The following is a 23,194-nucleotide window of genomic DNA, read 5'->3' as shown; positions in this document are numbered from 1 at the left end:
TAACCACTAGTGGACATTAATTTCCACCTGCTGAGGATCTGGTGCAGGACGTTTGCATTTCAAATGTTGACAAAGCAATACTCTGTTTTGTTATTTGAAGTCAGAAAACAGGAAATGTGTCTCTGGAGCATTTGCATGAGGATGGTTTCTGTTATCAGAAGTGGCTCTCTGATATGTCCTGTCCATACAGGCATGTAGGACCCTGCTTTTGTAATCGCCAAGAACTTCTCATCCCTCCCCAGGGCTCAACTTCGCAAAACTATTCTGGGTGTGGGGAACAAACTCAAAGTCTACAAAATCTTAATTGGCAGAACTGGGCCTTAAACATCAGATTTTTTAAGGTCTACCCTGGTGAATTCCCCAGAGCTCAGCTCCCACCCTCATATGGTTGTGTTGCCAGCTCTGAGAGGAGACAAGCACTCCTGCTGAGCAGCTGTTTCCACTCTAGGTATTCCTTGCTGAGCTGAAGAGCACAGACCAGTATTTTGCTGTGAAAGCCCTGAAGAAGGACGTGGTGCTGATGGATGATGACGTTGAATGTACGATGGTGGAGAAGAGAGTCCTCTCCTTAGCTTGGGAACACCCATTCCTGACTCACGTCTTCTGTACGTTCCAGACCAAGGTAAGACAAGGATCTGTCACCTTCCTCCGTGAGCTGAGTGTTCTTTACTGCAGCACAGATACTTGGCGAAGGGCTTAAGTCTGCCAGGTGTTAGGGAATAGTTTGAACATGAAGTGGTGCTCGGGGAAGGGATCTTCGGGTTAAGCACTTGGGAAGTGGCTTCAGAAATTTAATCTGCCTCTCCATATGAACCTGGGAATGGGATAGAGCATCCAAAGCTGATTGAGGTATGCAGAGACCTGCTGTTAAAATCTGCATTCTGGTACCCTGGGCTAAGGATGTTCAAAGGCCACATCCACAGCCAGAGTAAAGATGTGCCCACCCTGGTGTTACCTGGGCCTCTTGGACCATGAAGCATTATGCTGCAACAACAAGCCTGGATCAAAGCAAACTCAAAAAACTCTGGTTGTGGAGAATAAACACGCTGTCATTTACTTCTTTGTCCCCAGTAACAGGTAAATTGCACCAAACACTGGTGATGGTGGCTGCAGTTCAGAGGGGCAGCACAAAGCATCGCCTAAAAACCTGCTTAGGACTCCAAACCAAAACTGAAGTGACATTTAAGTAATGTGTATATATCTTCATGGCTTTACTTGCCAACAAAACACCAACTGATTAGCCTTCCAGAGCTTTTCCTGCAGCCACAACCAATCACCTTAACACCAAAGCATACACAAGGCAAAGAAAGTACTGGTGGAATTTTGAGAGGTTGTCCTGTCTGTTCAACCTACTCAAACCACTCCTGAAAGCTCAAATTCAGAGCAGTGTCACATGGCTACCTGTCCAGGATTTTGTTAGGATGCTCCCAGTCCCTTCTCAGCCCCAGGATGCTCCCAGTCCCTGTTCAGCCCCAGGATTTAGTGGCACAAATCACTGTTCAGAGTGAGGTTAGGGCCTGCTCAGCAAGAGGCTCGCTGCTTCTGCAGGGTGAGGAGAAACAAATATAACCTCTGTGGTACGTTCCAGTCATCTGTGGGATGTGGCACCTGTTTGAAGACAGATTAAATTTATAACAGGGAATGTCTGGGAACTGCTGTAGGGGATGTGACACTGAGCCCAGGCATTAATGTTTAACCCCTTTGGGACTGACAGGATGGTATGTCCTGGGAATGGATCCTTGCCTGGAATTAATTCCCTATTTAGAGGAGCTAGATTTCAGAGGAAAATATAAATGACACCGTTCCAAAAGCAGAGAAAATCAAGATTTAATGAAAGAGATAAAATATTCACAGCAGTCACAGCTCTGTGAGGGAGCATTTATTCCAGGGAATACTACTTGTGCTGCCTGTATCTCCAGAGGGATGCTGGCTGATGCCAGCGTCTGACTGGCACACAGCAGCTGCACCATGTTGTCTGTGCTCCAGCCTGGTCTATCCCTGGTCTGGAAGCTGGAGGTCAGGTTCAGGATGGATAAAGCAGTGATAGTCTGCAGCTCTGATTTCAGGCAGTGCATGCATAGAAGGGTCCACTTCCCTCATTAGTCCACAACAGAAAGGTGAGAAACCTAATGATGTCGTGCCAGGAGCCAAGTGGGATTTTCTGACCATTTAAGAGGAGTGCTTCCAGCCATGGCTGAGGAAAGGGAATCCTGCAGGATGGAAAAGCAATGAATGCCTGAAAAAACTGTGGGTTCCAGGCTCAAAAACCAAATGATCTCTTCCCACAGTGTCTTGTGGGCAGCACCACATTATTGCCCTCCTGTCCTGTAGAAAGAATCTCCATCCATCTCATTCCAAGCCCTTATTCCATTCTAAGGTTATGTAATCTCTCCATCTTGCCCTCAAGTTCACAGACAGAGAAGCTGGAATGTGGCTGCCCAGGCCAAAGCTGCTCTGGGCTGTGATTGATTTTTAGCTCATGTTTTTTCTCCTCTGACCTTTGCAAGCCAAGCAGCAATTACACAATGTGGGAGAGTCACCCAGAGCAGGAGATTTGAGACAAGCCGTGGATGGGCTTTCATGGCCCAAAGGACAGCATGGTTCAGTCAGAATACCTTTTATAGCAATCATTTTAGAATCATAGAATGCTTTGGGTTGGAAGGGACCTTAAAAATCATCCAGTTCCAACCCTCCTGCCATGGGCAGAAGCCAGGGCACCGCTGTGTAGAGTCCCTGTCTGGACTTTAATATTAAAAACGTGAATTTTTAATTTAAAAAATTATATTTTTTGGTTTTAAGGTTTCACTGAATAGTAGAGTAGTTTCAGACAGAAACACATGTGTTGATGCATTTCTGAGTCCTTAATGCTTTGGCTTACCTGAGTTGCTTCAGGTATTGAGTGCCCTGGCAAAGGACAGTAAAAACAGAATATTCCTACACTGAAACAAGGACCTTGGGAGTCCACATGTCTCCAGAGGGGAAGAAAGAAGTTCTATAATCTGTGGACAGTTCTTGGAGCTCTGGGATAAGTTTCAGTGAGGTAATCAGTGAACACTCAAATATATAAAGCTTGACAGCCTTTCAGACAGGTTTTAGTAGGCATCTAATGCTCCTCTTTATTCCTGCTGAGGCTGAATGATCAGTGATTCAAAACTCAGAATACTTGTCTTGTTTTGCTACATGAGAACAAATGCAAGCCCAGGGTGGTTGGTTTTTTTTTCTCCAATCTTTTTTGAGTATGTTTGAGTTTACTGCACTCATCTTTGTATCCAGATATTCAGCTGACATAATTATATGGTGTGAATTTCAACAATAAGCTCAGGGAGCTACTCTGTTGTATTAGATTTAAAGGGATGCTGTTATGTTAAAGAGGAGGAAAAACATGTTTATGATTCTATGAAATACCAATATTAGTAATGCCAAAACAGTGATTGGCATCCCAGTGCTTATGTTTTATTCTTCTTTTTTGCATCTCACTGATCTTCTGCAATAAAAATAGGCTTTCCCTTTTTGAAAGTCACTTTTATTTCTGTTTCTTTACTTCACTGACCAAGTTTTATTAACACTCTTTACCTAAATGCAAATTAAATCTTGAGGCATTTTGACTTGTAGCACAAAATAGCAACAAAGACTATTTCAACCCAAAAGAGAAGTAATCTTTATTGCAATTTAACAGCGAATATTACAGAAACATTTATTTTCTGCTTTACTGATGTATTATATCTTTTCAAAGTCCTGGTGATGAGCCATTTTCACATGCTCTGTTGCTTCTACGTGCTTAGCACTGACTTTAAAATCTCTTACATTGGCAGGAAGGAGAAATGGATTATAAACAGGGAGTGTGGTCCTAATTAAAAATTCTTAGGCTCTAAAGTGTTTTCTATGAGTATCATCAGGAGATTTCTCATTCAAATGTCTCCTGAGGGGATACTGCAATTCCTGCAAAATTTTTCCAAGTACAATTTGAGTTTTCTTCTCTCTCTGACCTGCTACTGAGGGACAGGGCTGAATTGTCTGACCTGCATCAGAGTGTGTGGTTTGGCACATCTGTGTTTCACACCCGGTGGATGTTCAGCTCCACTGCCTGGTTGTGCCATAGACCTTCTGAACAGCCCTGGGTCAGGCCCCCATGCCCTTCCCAGGGGATGCATGGTCCTCTCTGACCACAGCACAAACTAAATAAGATGTGCTGGTCACGAAACAAGGTGTCCTGGGAGGTCAGACCAGATGTCCTTCTGGCCAGCATCCTAATTTTGTTACTGATGAGGGAGGAAGGCTGAAAAATAGAGTACAGGGCATCACAGTAATTTTTTTTCCTTGTATAAACCATCCTTTTCCCATGTGCAAACCATCCCATGGTGTGCAGCCATTTGGGAGACACAATCCTGAAGCTACAAGGTCCATAGATCTTCTCTGGGTTTTTTTGGGGGGATACATCAGCTTGGAAACATCTGTCCATCCTCCTAGTATTTGGAGTAGTTTGAGCTTGGAAAAATCTGATTCAAGGCTAGTTGGCCATATGTGAACCAGCTAATGGGAAAGTTGGGAATGAATTGGGGTGTTTAGGGAAGCTTTGAGGATTTTGCCTCTTGCAAGCAGCAGGCAGGAAAACTGGCAAGGTCTCCTTCAATCCTGGCCAAAATTTCAACATGGTTTAGCAGAAATAGCAGCATCTCAGCAGGGCTTTGGGACTCCAACAAGGTTGTGCCAGAGAAGGTGTGAGCAGCTGTAATTATAACATCAAATATATGAAGCTTTAGCAAGACACTTCTGGGTGGTGTCAGCCCATGTGCTGTGAACAGGGGGAGTGTATTGGCCAGGAAAAGAGGATGACATCTCATAAGTGTGGGGGTTTTTAAGTGATAGATAATTGACATATTCAATACACATATTCTCTTTGCCTTCCCATTGTCCAGTCTGAGGAAAATCAGCCCAAAATGCATAAAGCTTTGCATGAGATTTCTAAAAATCTGCACTGTAGCTGCTCTTTATCCTGAAAAAAAAAATTACTTCTTAAAATAAAAACATTAAATTTTTTCAGCTGATAAAATATTTACATTTCACAAGTTTGACTACTTTTTGTTAAGTTTTTGTTCTGGTGGGTTTTTTATCTGTAAATCTTCACAGAATCTTTTCCTAGCCTTGAAAAAATTAGTCTTTTTCCAATATACCACCCAATACTGATAGGAAAGCCACTTTCTCTTGCAAGACAGGGCTGATAGTAACTCAGTTTACCAGTGAGGGATATCTGCTCTGAGCTGTGATGATCTTGGGATCTCAGAACTCAGGTGAAAGGAACTATTGCCAGCCATGTCTACACCTTTATCTATACATATGTATTCTATATATGTGTATAAAAATATGTTCATATGCTTTGTACCAGGCACATGGGCACAAAACACTAAGCATCCCAAATGAGCAGTTTAACAGGCAGTTAAAAATGCTGACAGTGCAAAGATTAGAACAAGAAATAAACAGTGAGATCAGGGACTGGACTGAATTATTTGATAGCTCTAAGAAATGCTACCATCTCCAGAAGATGGACTGATATTACACAAGAGGGGGGAAAAAAGTCTTTGAACTAGGGAACAAAAGTAAACCTGGGGGTGTTTTGGTGCAAATAGCAAAATTAGAAATGTAGGTGAACTTCTATGGTCACCTACTAACCAGGAGTAACCCTGTGTTTACTCTTCCTCATGGGAGTAGAAAGCATTGCCTGCTTTTCCACCAGATGGGATGCTGTGATGGGATTGCAAAACACTCTGAGTGGTGTGGTGGAAAAGGCTGAGGCCTTTGACTCCCATCTATGGATGAAGTAAAATAGATCCAAAGCTTGGATAAGAACCCAGACTGGGCTGAACTGAGCTACCTGAAAAGCTGAGACAAGAGGCAGCTGCAGGAATTGAATCATAGAATCCTAGAATGGTCTGGGTTGGAAGGGACCTTAAAGAACACTGTATCATGTCAAACCTTTCTCTTGGCCGTGGCTGACCTAATTCAATGGCATGCAGCAGGATTAAGTCACTTTATTTGGAACCTTCTCCACATGAAGCCATGCTCTAAATTAGGGTAAAGCCACACTGTCGTGCAGCATTAATTATTCTGATATTCAACCTCCTGGAAGCCCTGGGAAGAAGAATTTTCTCTCCTCAGTAAATCGTGTTAAATTGTGTGTTTGTATGGATGCAAGTGCTTTCAAATGCGAAGAAAACAAAATCTAAAAATCTCTGCAGAAAAGTGCTCTGGGAGGGCTCCCAGCTGGTTTGAGGATTTTAAGAGCCTGTTAAAGGATGTACCTTCAAAAGATCAATTTAAATGCTACCTGCTTTCTACTCATTGTTTATAAAGCTGAAAGCATCTCTGATAGTGACTATTCATTCTCACAGCAGCCAAAATGCAGTATCGAAGCAGGTTGGATTAACTCCATCCCTGCCATGTCCTGGAGAGTGAGGGAGCAGGTGGCTCTGTGGAGAGGAGCTCAGCTCAGCACAGGTGCTGAGGGGCTGATGGGGCAGGGAATTGAGTTCTTGCAGTAATCAAAGCTTTCAGCACCTGGCAGGATTGACTAGACGAGGGAACTGTGTTATTTTTTGCATGTCTGTGTGTTGTACAACGTCATGTTGTGTGGTTCTGCTGCTGTAGGAGCAACACTTCATCCTCCCACAAAAAGGTTTGTCATGTTCCTTGTGCTGCAATGGAGAAGGCCCCTGGAAGATGGTCTGGAAGTAGAGAACGGCTGATATATGGATGTTCTTATCCACATGGATGTGCCAATTAGTTTAAGAAGCGTTGGGTCAACACACACAGGCACATGATGGGATTCCTGAGGTTATCCTGTGCAGGGGCAGGACTTGGACATCAATGACCTTATGGGTCCCCTCCAACTCAGGATTTCTATGATTCTATGTTTCTATAACTACCGTGGGACAATAGCCATCCCTGAATTCAGGAAGTGCCTTTATAGTCCTCCTCGAGCTCTGTGGTTGTAAAAGATGGTCCCAAGCTCTGCTGAGAGACCAGACTTTTTCTGTTCTGCTGTGTGAGTCTGGAACCATGGCCAGAAGTTTAGCTTGAGAATTTGCTACCTGGGGATGCTCCCACAGGTGGTCAGGATGTCACCTGTCACACGTCTGCAAGGGAGAGAGGCAGGGAACTCTTTCCAAGCCTCCTTCAGAGCTTTGTAGGTCTCACCACCGAGGAGCAACATTCCTGTTTGTTTGGCATCCCAGTCATGCCATCCCAGCTGCCACGTCTGAGAATCATGGAATCATAGAATGGTTTGGCTTAGAAGGGACCTTTAAATGTCATCTAGTCCAACCCCCCTCGAATGAGCAGGGGCATTTTCAACTACATAATACCCACTTAACCCACTCTGACGTGCCCCAGGTGCTGACAGACTTCAGAGCCTGGCAGTAGCAGTCAGGAGCCATCAGACAGCTTTCCAGGGCCAAGAGGAAGTTTAGGTTGGAACCTGTCTGCAAACACGTCCCCTGTGCCACTCTAACCCTTTAACCTCTGTTGAGTAAGACTGTTGAGTTTTCAGTGGTTTCAAGTATGGGTCTTGCCACTTCCCATTTTTAGTGCGTTCTGTGGCTCTGTAGATCTCAGGCTTAGGAAGCTGACTCCAATAACTTGTTGCAGTTTGCCCTGCTTGATTACACCTTCCTACTCATAATGACACACTTAGGGCTGATCTCAAGCAGTTTTTCTCCATGACCCATTCCAGACAACTGCCCTTTGCAAGAAGCAAGGAGAACATCCAAGCCCCAGAGCAAAAAAGTCAGAGTGATGCCATCTCTCTTTCCAACAGTGTTTATGTACCACTCTATAGCACCTGGTAGGCTACAGACTTCAGTACTAATCATACCTGAGTTTGTGGTCTGCAACTTTATAGCTTAAGGCAGTCGAGCAACAGAGTTCATATATTTGGATGTAAATTAATCTGAGAGGTGGGAAACCTGTTTCCTTGGATGGCAGAAGGGTGCTGACAAAGCCCCCAGTTTCAAGTTAGAGTCCCTGGTTTGATTAAATAGGCACATCAGGTGGTTGCTCAAATCCATGAGCAAACAGAGCATGGTTGCTTGTTCTGCTGAATAAACTTGGGCTTCAACTTGCACTTCAAGATGTGTGGTAAGGTGTAGCCAAAATTAGTGGACTTTCCAGGGAAACCCAAGGGTTTTCTGCTTCCCAGTCCACTAAAGCTGAATCTAACCCATCTGAGGACCCATCAGGTTTGTTCTGTCCCAGTGTGACACATGTGGCTGCTGGTGTGTTGGTGGCTGAACCTCATCACCTCCCTGTGTGCCTTCACAAAGAGCATATGTTCCAGTATTTTCCTTAAGGGGCTCCTGAGCTCACATTGTTTCCAAGATTTATGCATTTCTCCACTAAATTACCCATCTCCATTTGGCCCTTTTACTTGCTTAAACTGATTTACGTGCATAGCCCTCTACAGATGCAAGACCTTCGAACTGAAAACCTGCACCCATTTGGTTTAGTGATAAAATTTGTATTCTTTCCCCAGGAGGCCAAATCTGGCCTTGTGCTTCTTAGATGACAGGTGGGGTTTCCAATGAGACATCCATTTAAATAAGAGTGCTGTAATTAAAAGGATCTGGCTAAAGAAATTTCACAAATTAGAGCAGACAGCTGTTGTTTGAAAGGAACAAGCACTGTTGTGGTTTTTTAAAATAGCCAGCTCTTGGCTGGCTGCCAGACATACTTATATTAGATCTTATGGATAAAAATCTTCAACTGTTAAAAGTGTAAGTGAAAAGAACTCTATTTCCCCCCCCCCCAGAAAAAATGTGATGGGCAATAGGCAACACAGGGAAGGTATTCATAAACTTTATAGCACAGCCGAGAGATGACTGACTTCAGGTGTGTAGGGAACAGAGGGAGGCTTTTGAGAAATAAAAATACTGCATCCATTTTATTTTATTCCTGCATTTATGCACAGAAGGTGAGATTACAAGAACAGAAGTTTGGACTGAGGGCGTAACTCAGTGCACAGATACTCTTCTTCCAGGAGAAGGTGCCCTTCCTGCTTTGTAGATACAATTTAGTGTGGAAGGGATCAGTCTCAACCAGCTTCTGCCTTCTGCAGGGGTCTGGTGGTGAAGTTTTGGCTGGTGAAGCTGTGAGAGGATCAGAGTTGTGTACATGAGCAACCTGGTCTAGTGGAAGGCGTCCCTGCTCATGGCAGGGGGGTTGGAACTGAGTGATCTTTGAGGTCTCTTTCGACCCAAACCATTCTGTGGCTCTATGATTCTACATCAAGGATTGAAAAAGAAACCTAGGTGATCAGTTCTGCTCGTTATCCAATATTCAATTCCATTATTTTTATGTAGCAGGAGGAGGGCTTTCCACTGCCCTCGTCAAACAGCTGATGATTGCATGCAATGGGGGACAAAGACTGGACGTTCTTCCAGGCTTCTCTGACATGCAGGCACTCAGTGGGTATCCAGAAATATGACTAATTCATGAATCTTCCCACCAGCAAGTTGCATCTTACCCTGTTTAATAGAGCAGCTTTCAGGTTTAAAATCAGGCATGTGCTTAAAACGGATTGCTACATCTGGCCAGTTTCTCTGGGAACTTGAAAAAGTCAGACCCATGTGCCTCCACAGAAGATGTGCAGGAATTCGGGTGGCAGCAGCTTGAGATCACTCCACTGGATGGATAGTGGTCTGGAATGGGGACCAGAGGAGACCTAGTATTGACTTTTACCTCTTCTACTAGTCCCTCTAGGAAGCTTATCCATCTGTCCTTCTGTTATACAGGCACTGTAGAGTTACTCATCCCCTTCTAGTGAGCCTGGAGGTCTGCTGGTAAAAATTAACGGTATCAGCTGGTTGTTAAGTGGATTTGCAATGTTTGCTAATGGTGTTTGTACAAATCAGAGCAGAGAGGGTGAGTATGGGCTTGGGAAACAAAGAGGAGAAATGAGGAATCTAAAAAAGAAACAGCTTTCTTTCCAAAACCCTCACAGTAATCTTTTCCTTCCTCTTTTTGAGTGCTTTCTAAGGGGTTTGTTGTTCAGGGTTTTTTTATACTTTTACTTTGCCCTTTCCCCCAACCTTATTTATTCTCATCTTGTCTCATTCTCAGGAAAACCTCTTTTTTGTGATGGAATACCTCAATGGAGGAGACCTTATGTTCCATATCCAGAGTTGCCATAAGTTTGACCTTCCAAGAGCAACGTAAGATGTTGTTGTTATTATTATTATTATTATTATTATTATTATTATTATTATTATTATTATTATTATTATTATTATTATTATTGCCTCTGGGCTTGCAGGTTGCCCACATGAGAGAAGCAAAGGCAGCAGACACCTGGGAACTTGATTTTATTCCCAGCTCTGCTTCTGTTCTGTAGAGGAAACATTGGGCAAATCATTTGACCTCTCTTCACCTCGCCCAGCTGCAGAGTGAGGATAACACTTGTGCTGGAAACCAGATCACTCTCTATCCCAGCTCTCTCCAAACTGAACAAAATAGACATGCAGGTTGTCACCCCTCCTCAGTGAAGGACTTGGAGCAAATCACTTCCTCTCCCTGTCCTCTTTCCCCTCCCACAGAAGGCTTTTGGAGCCCATCCACGCAGTCGATTTTAGTCAGATGTGAACTTACTTTACACTCTTGGTCAACCAGGAAGGTTTTTCTGTCTGGAAGTGTTACAGATGCTGCTACACCCTCATCAGCTTTGTGTCTGCCTGCAGAATTAATCTTTAGCCTGCAAACCAGCAATCTCCTTCCAGCCTGTGACCTGGCTTCTGTATTTTGCACTGTCCTCAGCACAGTCCCACACAGGTTTGTTCAGAGCCGAGAGCTGAACTGGAGGGAAGCTGTCCCTTAGGCTACCCTTCTTGATGGATTAGTCCCCTTCCCAGGCTTCAGTCCCTCACTCAGATCAGGGCTTCAGAGGCACCAGCCAGTCCAGCTGTGACTTCACCTCTGGAGGTGTCTCCACTGTATATGAACAGCCCCAAACCTGCCTCAGATCTTCAGAATCAGAATCACAGAATATCCTGAGTTGGAAGGACCCACAATGATCAAGCCCAACTCTTAAGTGAATGGCCTGTATGGAGATCAAACCCACAATCTTGGTGTTATTAGCACCATGCTCTAACCAACTGAGCTAATCTCAGGGTTTTACTTACATTTCCCATGGATGAGAGTCATGTTAAAACAACCTACAACTGTCTGCTGTGAATTACAGCAGCCCTGTACAGCAGTCTCTCTGTTACACTCCTTGAGTTCTTGCTCAGCCCGTAATCAGAGGTCCCGATAATGACATTGTGGACCCAACCTCTGCTCCAGATTTACCACCATCAAAGAAATCCAAGAAATGCATTTTCAGCTGGCTATGGAACCAAATATCTTGTTCTTTACAGCGCTGGGTGGCCTGTAGCCAAGCTGCAGGACCTGCTTAAGCTGGGGTTCCCAGTCCAGTGATCAGAGGTGAAGCTGTTATTTGTTAGAAGTAATGGGATTTTCCCTTTTTCCTTTTAAAGTTCAAGGGGGTAGGGGGAAAGAGATAAAACCTATCAGAAGTACAAAAGGTAAATTTAAACAAAAAATTAATATACCAACAGAGAATTAAAAATTTATTTAGCTTTGATTAAAGCAAATAGAAGAATTAGAAAAAATAAAATGTGCTTTTAATCCTTCTGCAAACAATAGGTATTTTGAAAGTCAATATTGAAACCACTATAGGGATTAATTTTTATGTAGTAATTTAATTAAAAAAAACCCCAGACTGTCATTTAAATAAATGTTTGATGATCTTTTTTTTCAAAAGCATTTGAATATTCAGAATTAAGGAGCAATGCATTGAAGACTGAGTGAGCAGAGCTGTGCCACACTGGAGGGAAATATGATTCTCTGGTTGCATTGCCTTCTGGGAGGGCACTTTCATTCTTCACACTGATGCTACCTCTTTGCAGCAGGATGTGGTGATGTCCTTTGGGTAAAATATGTGGAGAACAAAGACCTCAAATTAGAAAAAAACTCCAGAGAAAGGTCACCAAGCTGCTAGTTCATATAATGGACAAGCTTTCAAAATTAGGAAAAAATTCTTCACTGAATGGGTGGTCAGTCACTGGAGCATGTTGCCCAGGGAAGTGGTGGAATCACCACCCCTGGAAGTGATCAAAAAAGGCAAGGACGTGGCACTTGGGGCATGGTTTAGTGGTGGCCTTGGCAGTGCTGGGGGAATGGTTGGACTCAATGATCTTAGAGGTCTTTTCCAACCTAAATCATTCTGTGAGTCAATGAAACACAAGTCATAAATCTGAGCAGGGAAGAGGGCAGACTAACAAGCCAAGGATTCTGTCAGTGCTCCCCATCCCAGATGCCCACCTGCCTGTCCCATTGCTGGGAACAGTCCAATGCTTTTTGCAGCTGCTACTCACTGTGGCAAATCAAAGCTGCTCTTCTGAGGTCTGAGGCATTCACTGTTGTTTGAAGTTTGCAGTCCGGTGCAGCATGTAGGGATAAAAAAAGGAGGAGTGCCTTTAAACTGAAAGAGGGCAGGTTTAGGTCAGATATTAGGGAAAACATTCTTTACTGTGGTGAAGCCCTGGCACAGGTTGCCCAGAGAAGCTGTGGCTGCCCCATCCCTGGAGTGTCCAAGGCCAGGTTGGGTGGGGCTTGGAGCAACCTGGTCTCATGGAAAGTGTCCCTGCCCATGGCAGAGGGTGGAACTAAATGGTCTTTAAGGTCCCTTCCAAACCATTTTATTATTCTATGATCACTGTAACTCATTGATTAAATCTGTAAATAAGGGAGAGGTACAGACATGTCTGCCTTTCTTATAGGGATCATATTTTGAGGCAAGGCAGAGTGGGCAGTAGGAGCTTGTGGTTTTTTTGCTCCACAGCTGATCTGGAGACATTCTTTGTCCCTGAAGAAACCATTCTCAGAATCAGTTACTTAGAGAAAAATGCATCTAGCCATGCAGTGTGGCTTCCAAATCCCTGAAGATAAGTAGGCTCCACATCCTTACTGTTTCCCGAAGTGGTTTCAGTGGGAATTAGGCTACTAGCTGTGTGGCACACTTTGGGGAATATCACATCATCCCTCAGTAAAACACAGTCACCCCAAACCTTCTAGAGATACTCCAGACCTTCTGGGAAGCTAATGAAATTTTGGTTCTTGTAGAGACAAAATTTCCCTCTTTTTGGGTCTAACTGAAAACACTTTTGGGAAGAATCCGTTCTAACTTTGCCTTCTCTCACTCAGGTTTTATGCTGCTGAAATAATTTGTGGGCTCCAGTTCCTCCATTCCAAGGGCATAATATACAGGTAATTTTACTCTGTAATGTAAATAATATGCTAATATGCTAAACCTTTTCTGCTTTCCTTGCAAGCACTAATGGTAACAGAGAGCCTGTTTCTTGGGTGTACTTACTGGCATTGCTTTTCTATGCAGATTTCCCTTTTACAGAATCTGGGCACTTTATTTTGAAGAGATAGAGTTAAAAAGCATTTTTGAGGCTTTTTTTCAGAATCCAGTCCTGTTTCAGTTAACATTAAAAGAAGGCCTTGGATGCATTTACAACACATCACCCAGTATAGGCACCCTGTTTAAGCTTTCAACATATCAAGGTATATAAGGTCCAGTCAGACATGAGAACTTTGAAATATCTGTTGTGCTGGTTACCCCGGGACAGTGGTGACAAGCTCAGCTCAAGTAACAACAGCAGGGAAACAGTGATATATCTTAATTTTGGATTATTAGCAGGTGTACTCTGCACAGTTCCACGGGGACATGGGATTCATCTCACCTACCTTCATGAGTCTGAGTTCGCTGTCAAGCTCTTCTTTTAGTAAGCAGAGAGGAGTGGGCATTTTTAGGTTTGTCAAACCTGTGTTAGAGTGTGTACAAGAAGTGCCCATTTCTACCAGAAGTCAGGCCACAGTCTTATTTCCCATGGCCAAAAGGAGGAACTGAATTTCTGGGGAGCTCTAGTCAAGCTCATCTTCATGGCAAAATTCAGTTACTGCATTGCAGCCTTCTGTAAAAGCAGGAAACAAATAGCTTGTCACAAACAAATAAGAAAGCACACCACAACAATGATGTCTGCTGAACTCAAAATGAGCATATTGCAATGTTTGTCATGTAGTGTGAACATCAGAACAAACACTGAAAGTGAATGGCTTGTTTACAATCCATTCCCCCTTTAAAACACTCTCTTTGATTCTTGTTAGTACTCACGTGGGAGCCATTTATAGTCTTTACTGACCAGTGATGGTGGTTGCATAAACATGAGATCAATACCAGTGGCATTAATCTAAGATGATCTCTGGGGTCTCAGCAGGTTTCTGGCTCTAATTATTATTCTGGATGACTGAAGGGAAAAATTTTCCGAAGTGCCCAAACCACTTTGCTATTCCTGTCATTTTTGCTCAGTCTTCTCAGAAAAGCTGATTAAAAAAATATCTGCAGGACATGATGAGTTTATGGCAGGACTGTTAATGCCCAAATTTTATTTATAATTCACATTTTTACTTAGAATCACTACACCGGTGCTGTGTCAGGGTTTAGGACCTGTTTCCTCCTGAAAGGAGCGGGGTGTTCAGAGTTTGGAACCTTGGGAAATGTGAGAAAATTTTGATATCTGGGCATTGGGGAGCATGGGGATAGGAAGAAATATCTCATTCCAAGGAGTTACTGTAATATTGCTTTGAGAATCAACCCTTGTGAGAAGAGGTTTAACGAGTCCTACTCCCTTTTCCTTCTTTCACTGAAGACAATGACGAGGTCAGCTGAGAACTCACAGTCATCAGTATCTCTGTCAGAGAGAACTAAGCACTTAGGAAGGTGAACAGAAATCATTTTTGAAACTACATCACTTGCAATGTCGTAAGAATAATGAATCCAGCTGTTCTGTCTCATGCACCCACGTTTGGAAAGGTTGGCTTAAATTTTAATGAATGAGCCGAAGCGTTTTTGGCAGAAACTCCAGTCCCTGGAGCCAATGAGTTTGCAACTCATCAAAATAATGAAAGCAAACTGTAGGTGATGGGTTTTTTGCTTTGCTTCGATCTACCAGATAAATAAAAGCAGTGCTGGCAGCCCGAGATTGATCTCAGTGGTGTAACTAAAATAAGTCATTCCAGCTGGAAATTGTGACAACATGAGTGTCTGCCACTTGGAAGGCAAATGTCTCACTTGTCTCTATATTTCTCTTTGATTGATGACTCCCATTTTGTCTTGGGCCATATTCTGGCAGCAAGAAACAATTGCCCCATGACAACAATTTAGTGTGTAAACACTTCGACGTCCCCCACCCTGATTAGGACCTGGACAAAGCAAGACAAGGAGCTTTGCACAGAGGGAGGCTGAACACTCATCTTTCCTGCAGTTGCAGGCAATCATCTCAGGAGCATCATGCATTAGAAATCACCTTCTTTGAAGGATTCAAAACCATTTCTGAAAAAAAATCCACACTGTAAAACGGTTGTCATCAGGAGGGTGGCCATACAGCAGCCTCACTCTTAGGACTCTCGCCTGAGATGTGGAAAATCAAAGAATCACAGAGTGATTTGGGTTGGAAGGGACCTTAAATATCATCTAGTTCCAGCCCCCTCACCATGGGCAGGGATGCCACTCACTAGATCAGGCCTCACCCAACTGGGCCTATTGGCCAAAATGTGTGTAGGCTGTGAATTAGCAGAGGTTGAAAAAGAACCATTATATCCTAAGTTATGAGTACAAGCAAATGTCTCTGGGTGCTTTGGGAGCCCTGAGAAGGAGCAGTGATTATGGCACCAGACAGGACATGCAGGAATGTGTGTGCTCAGAGACCAGCTGACCCAAACTCTATCTACCTCCCATGTGAAGTGCAGCATCACTGATCCAAACATCTCCCCGGGTCATTACCTCAATGAAAAGCAAAACTTTTAGGTAAGATATAAAAAATTAACATAGAAGCCATGCCAGCCATCCTTTCTTTCTGTCTTTTTCTTTCCTTCTTTGCAAGCTTTTCTCTCCTTTCAGAGTTTGTTCTCATGCGAGGACCTTATTGTTTTCCATCAGTGGTCATGATTCATCAGCTCACTGGCTTTCATTTCCTTCCTGTGCATCTCTGTTTTCTTCCTCTCTCTGGACTCTGCTTCCCAGAGGAGCTCAGAGCCTGGAACCTCAGACAACAGCCTGGCAGATGTGTGTGAAGGGCTTTGTAAACCCCTGGGGTTCAGATGGTGCAGCCCAGCAGTGAAAAGGTGGTGGGTGTTCCACTGATGTCTGGGATTATTCTGACTCTCTGCGAGCCATGCAGGGCTTGTGTGTCCTTGTGTCTTCCAACATTTGTAGAGCCTGCACTGGGAGGGAGATCTGGCAGTAGCTTCAGAGAGAATATTGAGAATCCCAGGGAAGGAGAAAGTGGGAATTATCTGGTCACTCTTACTCCCCTTTTCCAGGCTGTGCTAGGGCAGGAACACAAGTTGGGTGTGGAACAAGATGATCTTTAAGGTCCCTTCGAACTCAAACCAGTCTGTGATTCCATGATTCTATGTCTTTTCCAGCAAGTAAATCAGTGCTGGGACAAGAGAAATTAAGAAAAGAGATCCTTAACTCCGAGAGAGCAACTTTTCATTCATCCCTCAGCCTTCCTTTGTAGGCTAAAATAACTAAAATGACTTGTGTGTCTCTGGAACACTTTAAAGGGGGGGTCTTCCTTCTCTTTCCTTGCAGAGACTTGAAGCTGGACAACGTCCTCCTGGACAATGAGGGGCACATCAAAATTGCTGACTTTGGGATGTGCAAGGAGAACATGTTTGGAGATGCAAAAACAAGCACTTTCTGTGGGACTCCTGACTATATTGCTCCTGAGGTGGGTGTGGAGTTCAGGGGGATCATCAAGCTGCTGTGGGACAGAGTAACATGTCTTAGGACACAACTGTTGGTCAGTAGTGGAGGCTGCAAAGAGAAATAACCTGGGTTTGAGCAGTTCCAGGCTAGAAACCGGATTTCAGTTTGACCCAGACTCTACATTCCTGTCTGGAATTGAATATTTTTGCAATTAATTCATTTTTTTGTGCAAATGGGGATGGAAAATAAGTAGTGCTTTTCTTAACCCAAGAAGCAGAATAGTTAATAGAAATTCAGCTTGGACCATGGCAGGAGAAGCTCCAAGATGTAGGTCCTGCAATTCAGGGACAGAAACAGCATGAGAAATGCTGATTGTGCCCTTTCCTTTATTTCTTTCCATTTTTAACCAGAGGGAAACTTGGGTTGGGCTTTTTTGTTGTTGTTGGTTTGGTTTCGGTTTTTGTTTGATGGGGTTTTTTTTAGTTTGTTTTGGTTTGTGTTGGTTTTGGTTTGTTGTTGTTGTTTTTTAATTTCAGTATTTTGAACTAGATCCCCCCAGAAAGGAGAAAGTACCCTTAACCAGGTGACTTCACACAATAATAGATCTTACTGTGGAGAGGATTTGACTAATTAGGTGGCAAAATTGGGGCCAAAGAAACATTTTTCATCTCAGAGAAAAACCTACAAGTCATCCATGTCTGACATCGGTCTGAAATCCATTTATTTGCCTTTCAAGATCCCATTTCATAATTTTACTGTTTTCATGATGGATATTGGTACTTTCCAAATAGCTTTCAAAGCCTTTGGTGGTTTTTTTTTCACTCTACTATAATTCATTAATCCTCTACTGTGCACTCAGGGCTCAATCCTGGCCTAGGTTACACCACTGCTGAAAATCAAGGGTCTCTTCAAATCAATTGGATTTCTATTGCCTAAGATCAGGTGTAAGTGTGCTCTGCAATCAAGCTGCAATTGGATTTTATTCCACTTCAATATCCTTTTATTTAAGAAAAAAAGAGCTATTTTTCTATCCAAAAGAATAAAAAGAGAACCAAGTGTTGATCCACTATCTGTGGTTTTGCTTTATAGAAAAGAGAAAAACTAAAATAGCTCAGAGTTTTGTTTCTGCACCATCGTTTATTTTAGAGATTCAACGAGTGAATATAAAACATTGTACCTCTGAATTCAAAGCAATTCTAGAGTTTATGGATCATCTCTCCTGCCAGAGGCAGGAGTGCTGGATTCTTTGTCAGTATTTCACTGCAGCTGCTACCACTGTAATTTGTTACAGCCCCAGCACCTTGGCCACAGCCACGTGAATAAGGAGGCTTTGGGTTAGTAGACAAACAATTTTTTTTATTAAAAAAATATCCGAAAAAAAATAAAAAGACTTCACCTGAAATGAAATTGCTGGGTTTATTTCTTTTTTTTCCCAGATATTTTCCAAGCTAATAAATCTTTTCTTTGATTTCCATGAAACATTTAATTTCAATTTCCAGACACTTTATCCTTTAGAAGGTAAAACCTTACAAAAATAATTGTGTCTTTTCAGAAGGAAAGGTTGGGATGATTTTGTTGTAAATGATTCACAAGAAATATATTAGGGAGTCTTACTGATTCCTTTTTTGTTTGTTTGTTTTGAGTGAAACTCTTTGTATATGTTACATCATATATTCAGATCTCTTTTTTGTCCTTTTTGCATCCCCTCCTTTGGAGACAGAAGTGTTAGTCATGAGCACTGTACACCAGATTGGATTTAGACTTCTGACAATAAAGTCCTGCTTTGTTAGATGCCACAGGTACTAAGGGGGGGGATATTTCTCACCTAATGTGAGGAAATTCATCTAAAAATGAAGCACTAGATGGCACTTTATAATGTTGTAGAAGGACAAACATCCCAGGAAACAAGTCATCCCTTCCTACCTCAAGTGAAAAAATCAATTAAATCACCATTTTCCCTCCATAACCATAGAAAGACTGCATGCATAAATCAATAAGACACATAATTTTTAGGCAGTAAGATGATAATTTTTAAACTCTCAGCAGTTTCACCTGTACTGACCTGGAGAGTTGTTTCAATGGTATTAAGACATCACCAGGACTTGTCATTGATACCTATCCCATAGCTACAGTATCAGGCATCCCATTGAAAAGACTAAAGATTGTGCTTTAAAATGAACTTTTCCCCTCTACAGCTCTAAAATCCTGATAATCCTCCACATCACAGTCATCACATGACCCTTTAGATATCTACATTGTAAACATCTGTATATGAGCAAGCTTTCTAGGCTTCTTGATAACCAAAGGAGACAAATAGGGGGTTGTATTTTACAGCAGGTAGATATTTATCTGGATGTCTAAAATTGGACTAATTCCCTTCCTTGGCTGTAAAAGGAGCTAATGGTTCAGCTCTAGGTATCTCCATAACAGATATATAAAGGCAGGTGAGAATAATTTTGCTCCTCCAGAGAGTTTGAGAATTTGGTGGTGGTCCTTGAGACCTGGGGGAGGTTGTGACTGCAGCTGACCCTCCTGGCCCCCACACACTGGATGTGGCCTCCACTTTATAACTGACACAGAAAGGCACAAACAAATGGACTGACTGAGGGCAAATTCCCATTCCTTTACTTATAACTCATTTTGTCTCAAGAGGGCATATCAGCAACCAATTTCCTGTTTTTCCTGGGAAAGATTTTGCTGGGATAGATTCACACCATTTCAACTGACTAACGGTCCTAAAGTACCCTTGCACTGCAGCTTTTGTAATTTAAAATGCAGTTTTTTGTGAGTTGAATCAGTTCCAAAATTATAATGCCTAACCATTTGTCTTCTTGGACAGCACAAGCCTGATTTGAACCCCTGAGATAACCTGGAGAGCAGGCAAAAAAAATTAGTTGCCTCGCTTTTTATGTTTTGAGATGTCTCAAAGATGCCAAAGACTTGTTCAAGTAACTTTAGAGTTACATGCAACCTTATTTGTAGTGAGAAGGACTGTTTTGGCTCCCAGGTGTGGCTGCGACTTGGAGCTCCTCAAACCACAGCCCCTTCACCTCTGGCAGATGTTCTGGCTCCTGCAGGCAGAGGGAAGCACCTCTGCCATCCCACTCAGTGCAAAGCAGCTGTTGGAAGGTCAAGGTCTGGCCGCCCTTCTGAAGCTGAAATACTCATGTCAGACATTTCCCTTCAGCCTTTGTCCCTCCTGTTTTTGGGCAGATCCTGCTGGGGCAGAAGTACAACACCTCTGTTGACTGGTGGTCCTTTGGTGTCCTCCTGTATGAGATGCTTATCGGCCAATCCCCTTTCCACGGCCAAGATGAAGAGGAGCTTTTCCAGTCTATCCGTATGGATAACCCCTTCTACCCTCGCTGGCTTGACAAGGATGCAAAGGACATTTTGGTGAAGGTAAGAATAACCACATAGGGAATGAAAGTCTTTTTTGCCTGAATTGTCATCTTTGGTTTGTGCATCTTCAACTGTTGCACAGAGAAACAAATTCAGCGTGATAGGACCAGAGAGACTCACTGTCTTTTCTGTGGACCTCAAACTGCACCTCACCTAAGTCATAAGGCCATCCATGTGTCCCCTTTCTCCTGAGTTGTGATATGGCTCCTCACAGGGTTCCAGATACCAGCAGAGGTCAGTTTTATTGCAGAGCAATCCCTAAGGTACGAGGCAGGTTAACTAAGGGTTACAGCAGACTGAGATGTTGAACATCTGTTTCTGGGACACACACTGCCATCTTTCTGCACAGTCAACCTGTACTTCTGTTAGGATTAGAGATAGTGATCATCTTCATACCAATCAAGAAATTGCCTTGCTTTGGGAAAAGAACTCACATTTTCTCCATTATGGGCTGTTCTCATTGCACTGACGCAATAGTTACATCATATTCCACTCTGCTTAATGCTTGCATTATCAGCACAGAATTTAACCTATGGAATCAACATTCTAGCTTTTTGTAAGAGAACCTGAGAGGAGACTGGGAGCAAGAGGGAACATCCGCCAGCATGCCTTTTTCCGGGAAATCAACTGGGAAGCTTTAGAAGAAAGAAGGATGGAGCCTCCTTTCAAACCAAGAGTGGTGAGGATGCATCTTCTTCCAGTTCCATCCATCCCATGTTCTTCTAGACTATGTACTTCTAGTGGCTGAGCTGCCTGACCTGATCATCACAATACTGCTCTGTGATGGCTGTAAGCCCAGGTCTGGCATGTCCACACCTGAGAAACCATAAATTACACATCACATTCTCAGTTACCAGAGCAGGGGTCTGGATGCCTCATAATGCCTTGCCTTAACCACGTAATTTCACCTCATTCTGTAGGGATTATCTTCCATTGCACTGCAGAAGGGAAAGCAGTTCAGGTAACCAGGTGGTTGGCTAAGTTAGAATAATCCTGACTTTTAATAACTGTCCTATTAAACTATTAATCTCCTATAAATAACGATAATATTATTTAATTTGAAAAGAGCATCATTCTTTCATTTTACAGTCTTTCACAAGTGTTATTTAACTGATGGGTCCAGTCTGATGTGTTGTAAAGCTCCAACATCCCTGCCTGGCAGAATTCATGGATCACAGGCTCATTTTATGTTTATATTTACTAGCTCCTGACTAAATAAGCTAAGCCCATATGAATGAGCAGCCTGATAGGGCCAGTATCATTGTAATAAAAATCTCAACATTAGTGGTTTGACATCATTTTTTTTTTCCTTTTCTTGAAGAAATCTCCAAGTGACTGTAGCAACTTCGACAAGGAATTTCTAAATGAAAAACCTCGACTGTCCTGTGCCGACAGAGCACTGATTAACAGCATGGACCAAAACATGTTCAGCAACTTCTCCTTCGTGAACCCTAAAATGGAGAAAATATTTTCCTGAGATCTGCCTTACTGAAGGAATTCTCTGTAATGGTTTGAGCAGCACTTTGTCAACTGAAGACTCCGCACCGTTATTTTTATCAAGAACCCTCCAGAAAAACACACCTCAGTGAAAGTTTGTACCATGCCTGGAGGCTTCCAGCTTAGTCCAGTCTGTAGCAGATGCCAGCCACTCTTCCTTAATGATAAAGTTTCTTTGTGGTATCTTTTGGTCTCTCTTCTCTCTCTTCCCAATGATATCAAAGTTGAGAGCATCTGAAAATGAGGAGCTGCCAAAACCTGTTCCCCACTACTCGTACATGCAGCCAACGGGCTTCTGTGTAAAAAAAACTAGTATATTTGAGCTTCTGGTGATGTCAGTGCCCATTTCTGCAACTCTCACCTAGACCCACCTTCTTCTGAAGGAAAAGTGGTTTGCTCAAGGCCTGGAGGTACCTGGGAAGACTTCAGATTGGATGCTTTGGTAACCTCCACCTGTACATGTGCAGAATTGTGCATGTCTGCACTGTTTTGAAGAAGTATTTTGTTCCCTACACACTTTAAGAATACTGTTCACAAGGTGTTAGGATTCAATTCTGCTCTCCTGGGACAAAGAGACTTTGCAGGTGCCCATTCCAATATCTGTACATCTTAATTGGAGGCACTGGAACTAAGGAATCAACCCCAAAGGAGGATCATTGCCACGGGAAGTGCCAAAATCAATACAGAAAACCAGTGGTTTACATTTAGCAGTAGAACAGGGAGGATGGGAAGTTGCAAAATGCCTCAAGAACCACGTTTTAAACTTTAACTGTCCTTGCCAAACTCAGGGCAAAATCTGGACTGGGATTTCTGGGTTTTTATCCTGAAACTGCATGAGAAAAGTGGAAGATGTTTCCTCAAAACATTATTTAAGCATCGTAAAACTGGTGTTCCAGGCACAGATTTGGGGTATTTTACTTGAGAGATACTAACCAGTCCCTGCAAAGACTGATTTGCTTTCTGTTGCTCTAAATGATGCCCCAACTCTTTGGTAAAGTGGGCACAGATCAATGAACTGCACCCAACAGTCAGAGGGCAGGACAGCACATCAGGTGAGGGTGGTCCTTGCCTTCATCTCATGACATTTTGCTGTGTGCTCTATCCCTTTACAGTCTGTGGAAAAGTAGCTGGGTTAAAAAGAGTCTTTTCTGTGATCCTTTTGCCATGGGATCCTTTTAAATAAAGATGCACTTTTTTCTGAAGTTGGAGAACTGTAGAATTGCCCAGTTACTGCTTGTCACTGAGATACCACTTAAATACTGGGTCAAAATTAAGTCAAAACCTAAAAAGAGGATTCTGTAATAGCTTAGACTCAGGCAGTCACCCAGGTTGGTGTTAGGCTCTAGCTGAAGAGCAAACATTTGAAACTTCATTGCATCAACCCCTCCAGTCCACGGAGAAGAGCAGCTCTAGAAGATGAGTTATCCCAAAATCAGATTTGCTTCAGAAGTGCCTTTCTGGCTCTGCTGGACC

At 42.9% G+C, this 23,194-nt stretch overlaps 1 protein-coding gene across 3 annotated transcripts in view; it reads left to right on the top strand.

Annotated features, from left to right (window-relative positions):
* PRKCQ (protein kinase C theta) overlaps positions 1–22,923 on the top strand; it is a 59,066-nt gene extending 36,143 nt beyond the window's left edge. For all 3 annotated transcript variants that reach the window (XM_032688728.1, XM_032688729.1, XM_032688727.1), the window contains 7 exons: positions 449–622; positions 10,111–10,202; positions 13,249–13,311; positions 16,706–16,844; positions 20,036–20,224; positions 20,775–20,903; positions 21,546–22,923. In XM_032688728.1, the coding sequence (XP_032544619.1) occupies positions 449–622; positions 10,111–10,202; positions 13,249–13,311; positions 16,706–16,844; positions 20,036–20,224; positions 20,775–20,903; positions 21,546–21,701 (942 nt within the window). In that variant the 3' untranslated portion in view covers positions 21,702–22,923. The remainder of the gene's footprint in view (positions 1–448; positions 623–10,110; positions 10,203–13,248; positions 13,312–16,705; positions 16,845–20,035; positions 20,225–20,774; positions 20,904–21,545) is intronic.
* Positions 22,924–23,194: the final 271 nt, after the last annotated feature.

This window comes from Chiroxiphia lanceolata, chromosome 5 (genome assembly GCF_009829145.1).
Source record: "Chiroxiphia lanceolata isolate bChiLan1 chromosome 5, bChiLan1.pri, whole genome shotgun sequence".
Lineage (NCBI taxonomy): Eukaryota > Metazoa > Chordata > Aves > Passeriformes > Pipridae > Chiroxiphia > Chiroxiphia lanceolata.
The sequence above is the reverse complement of the archived record's forward strand: the minus strand, read 5'-3'. Positions and strand labels throughout refer to the sequence as shown.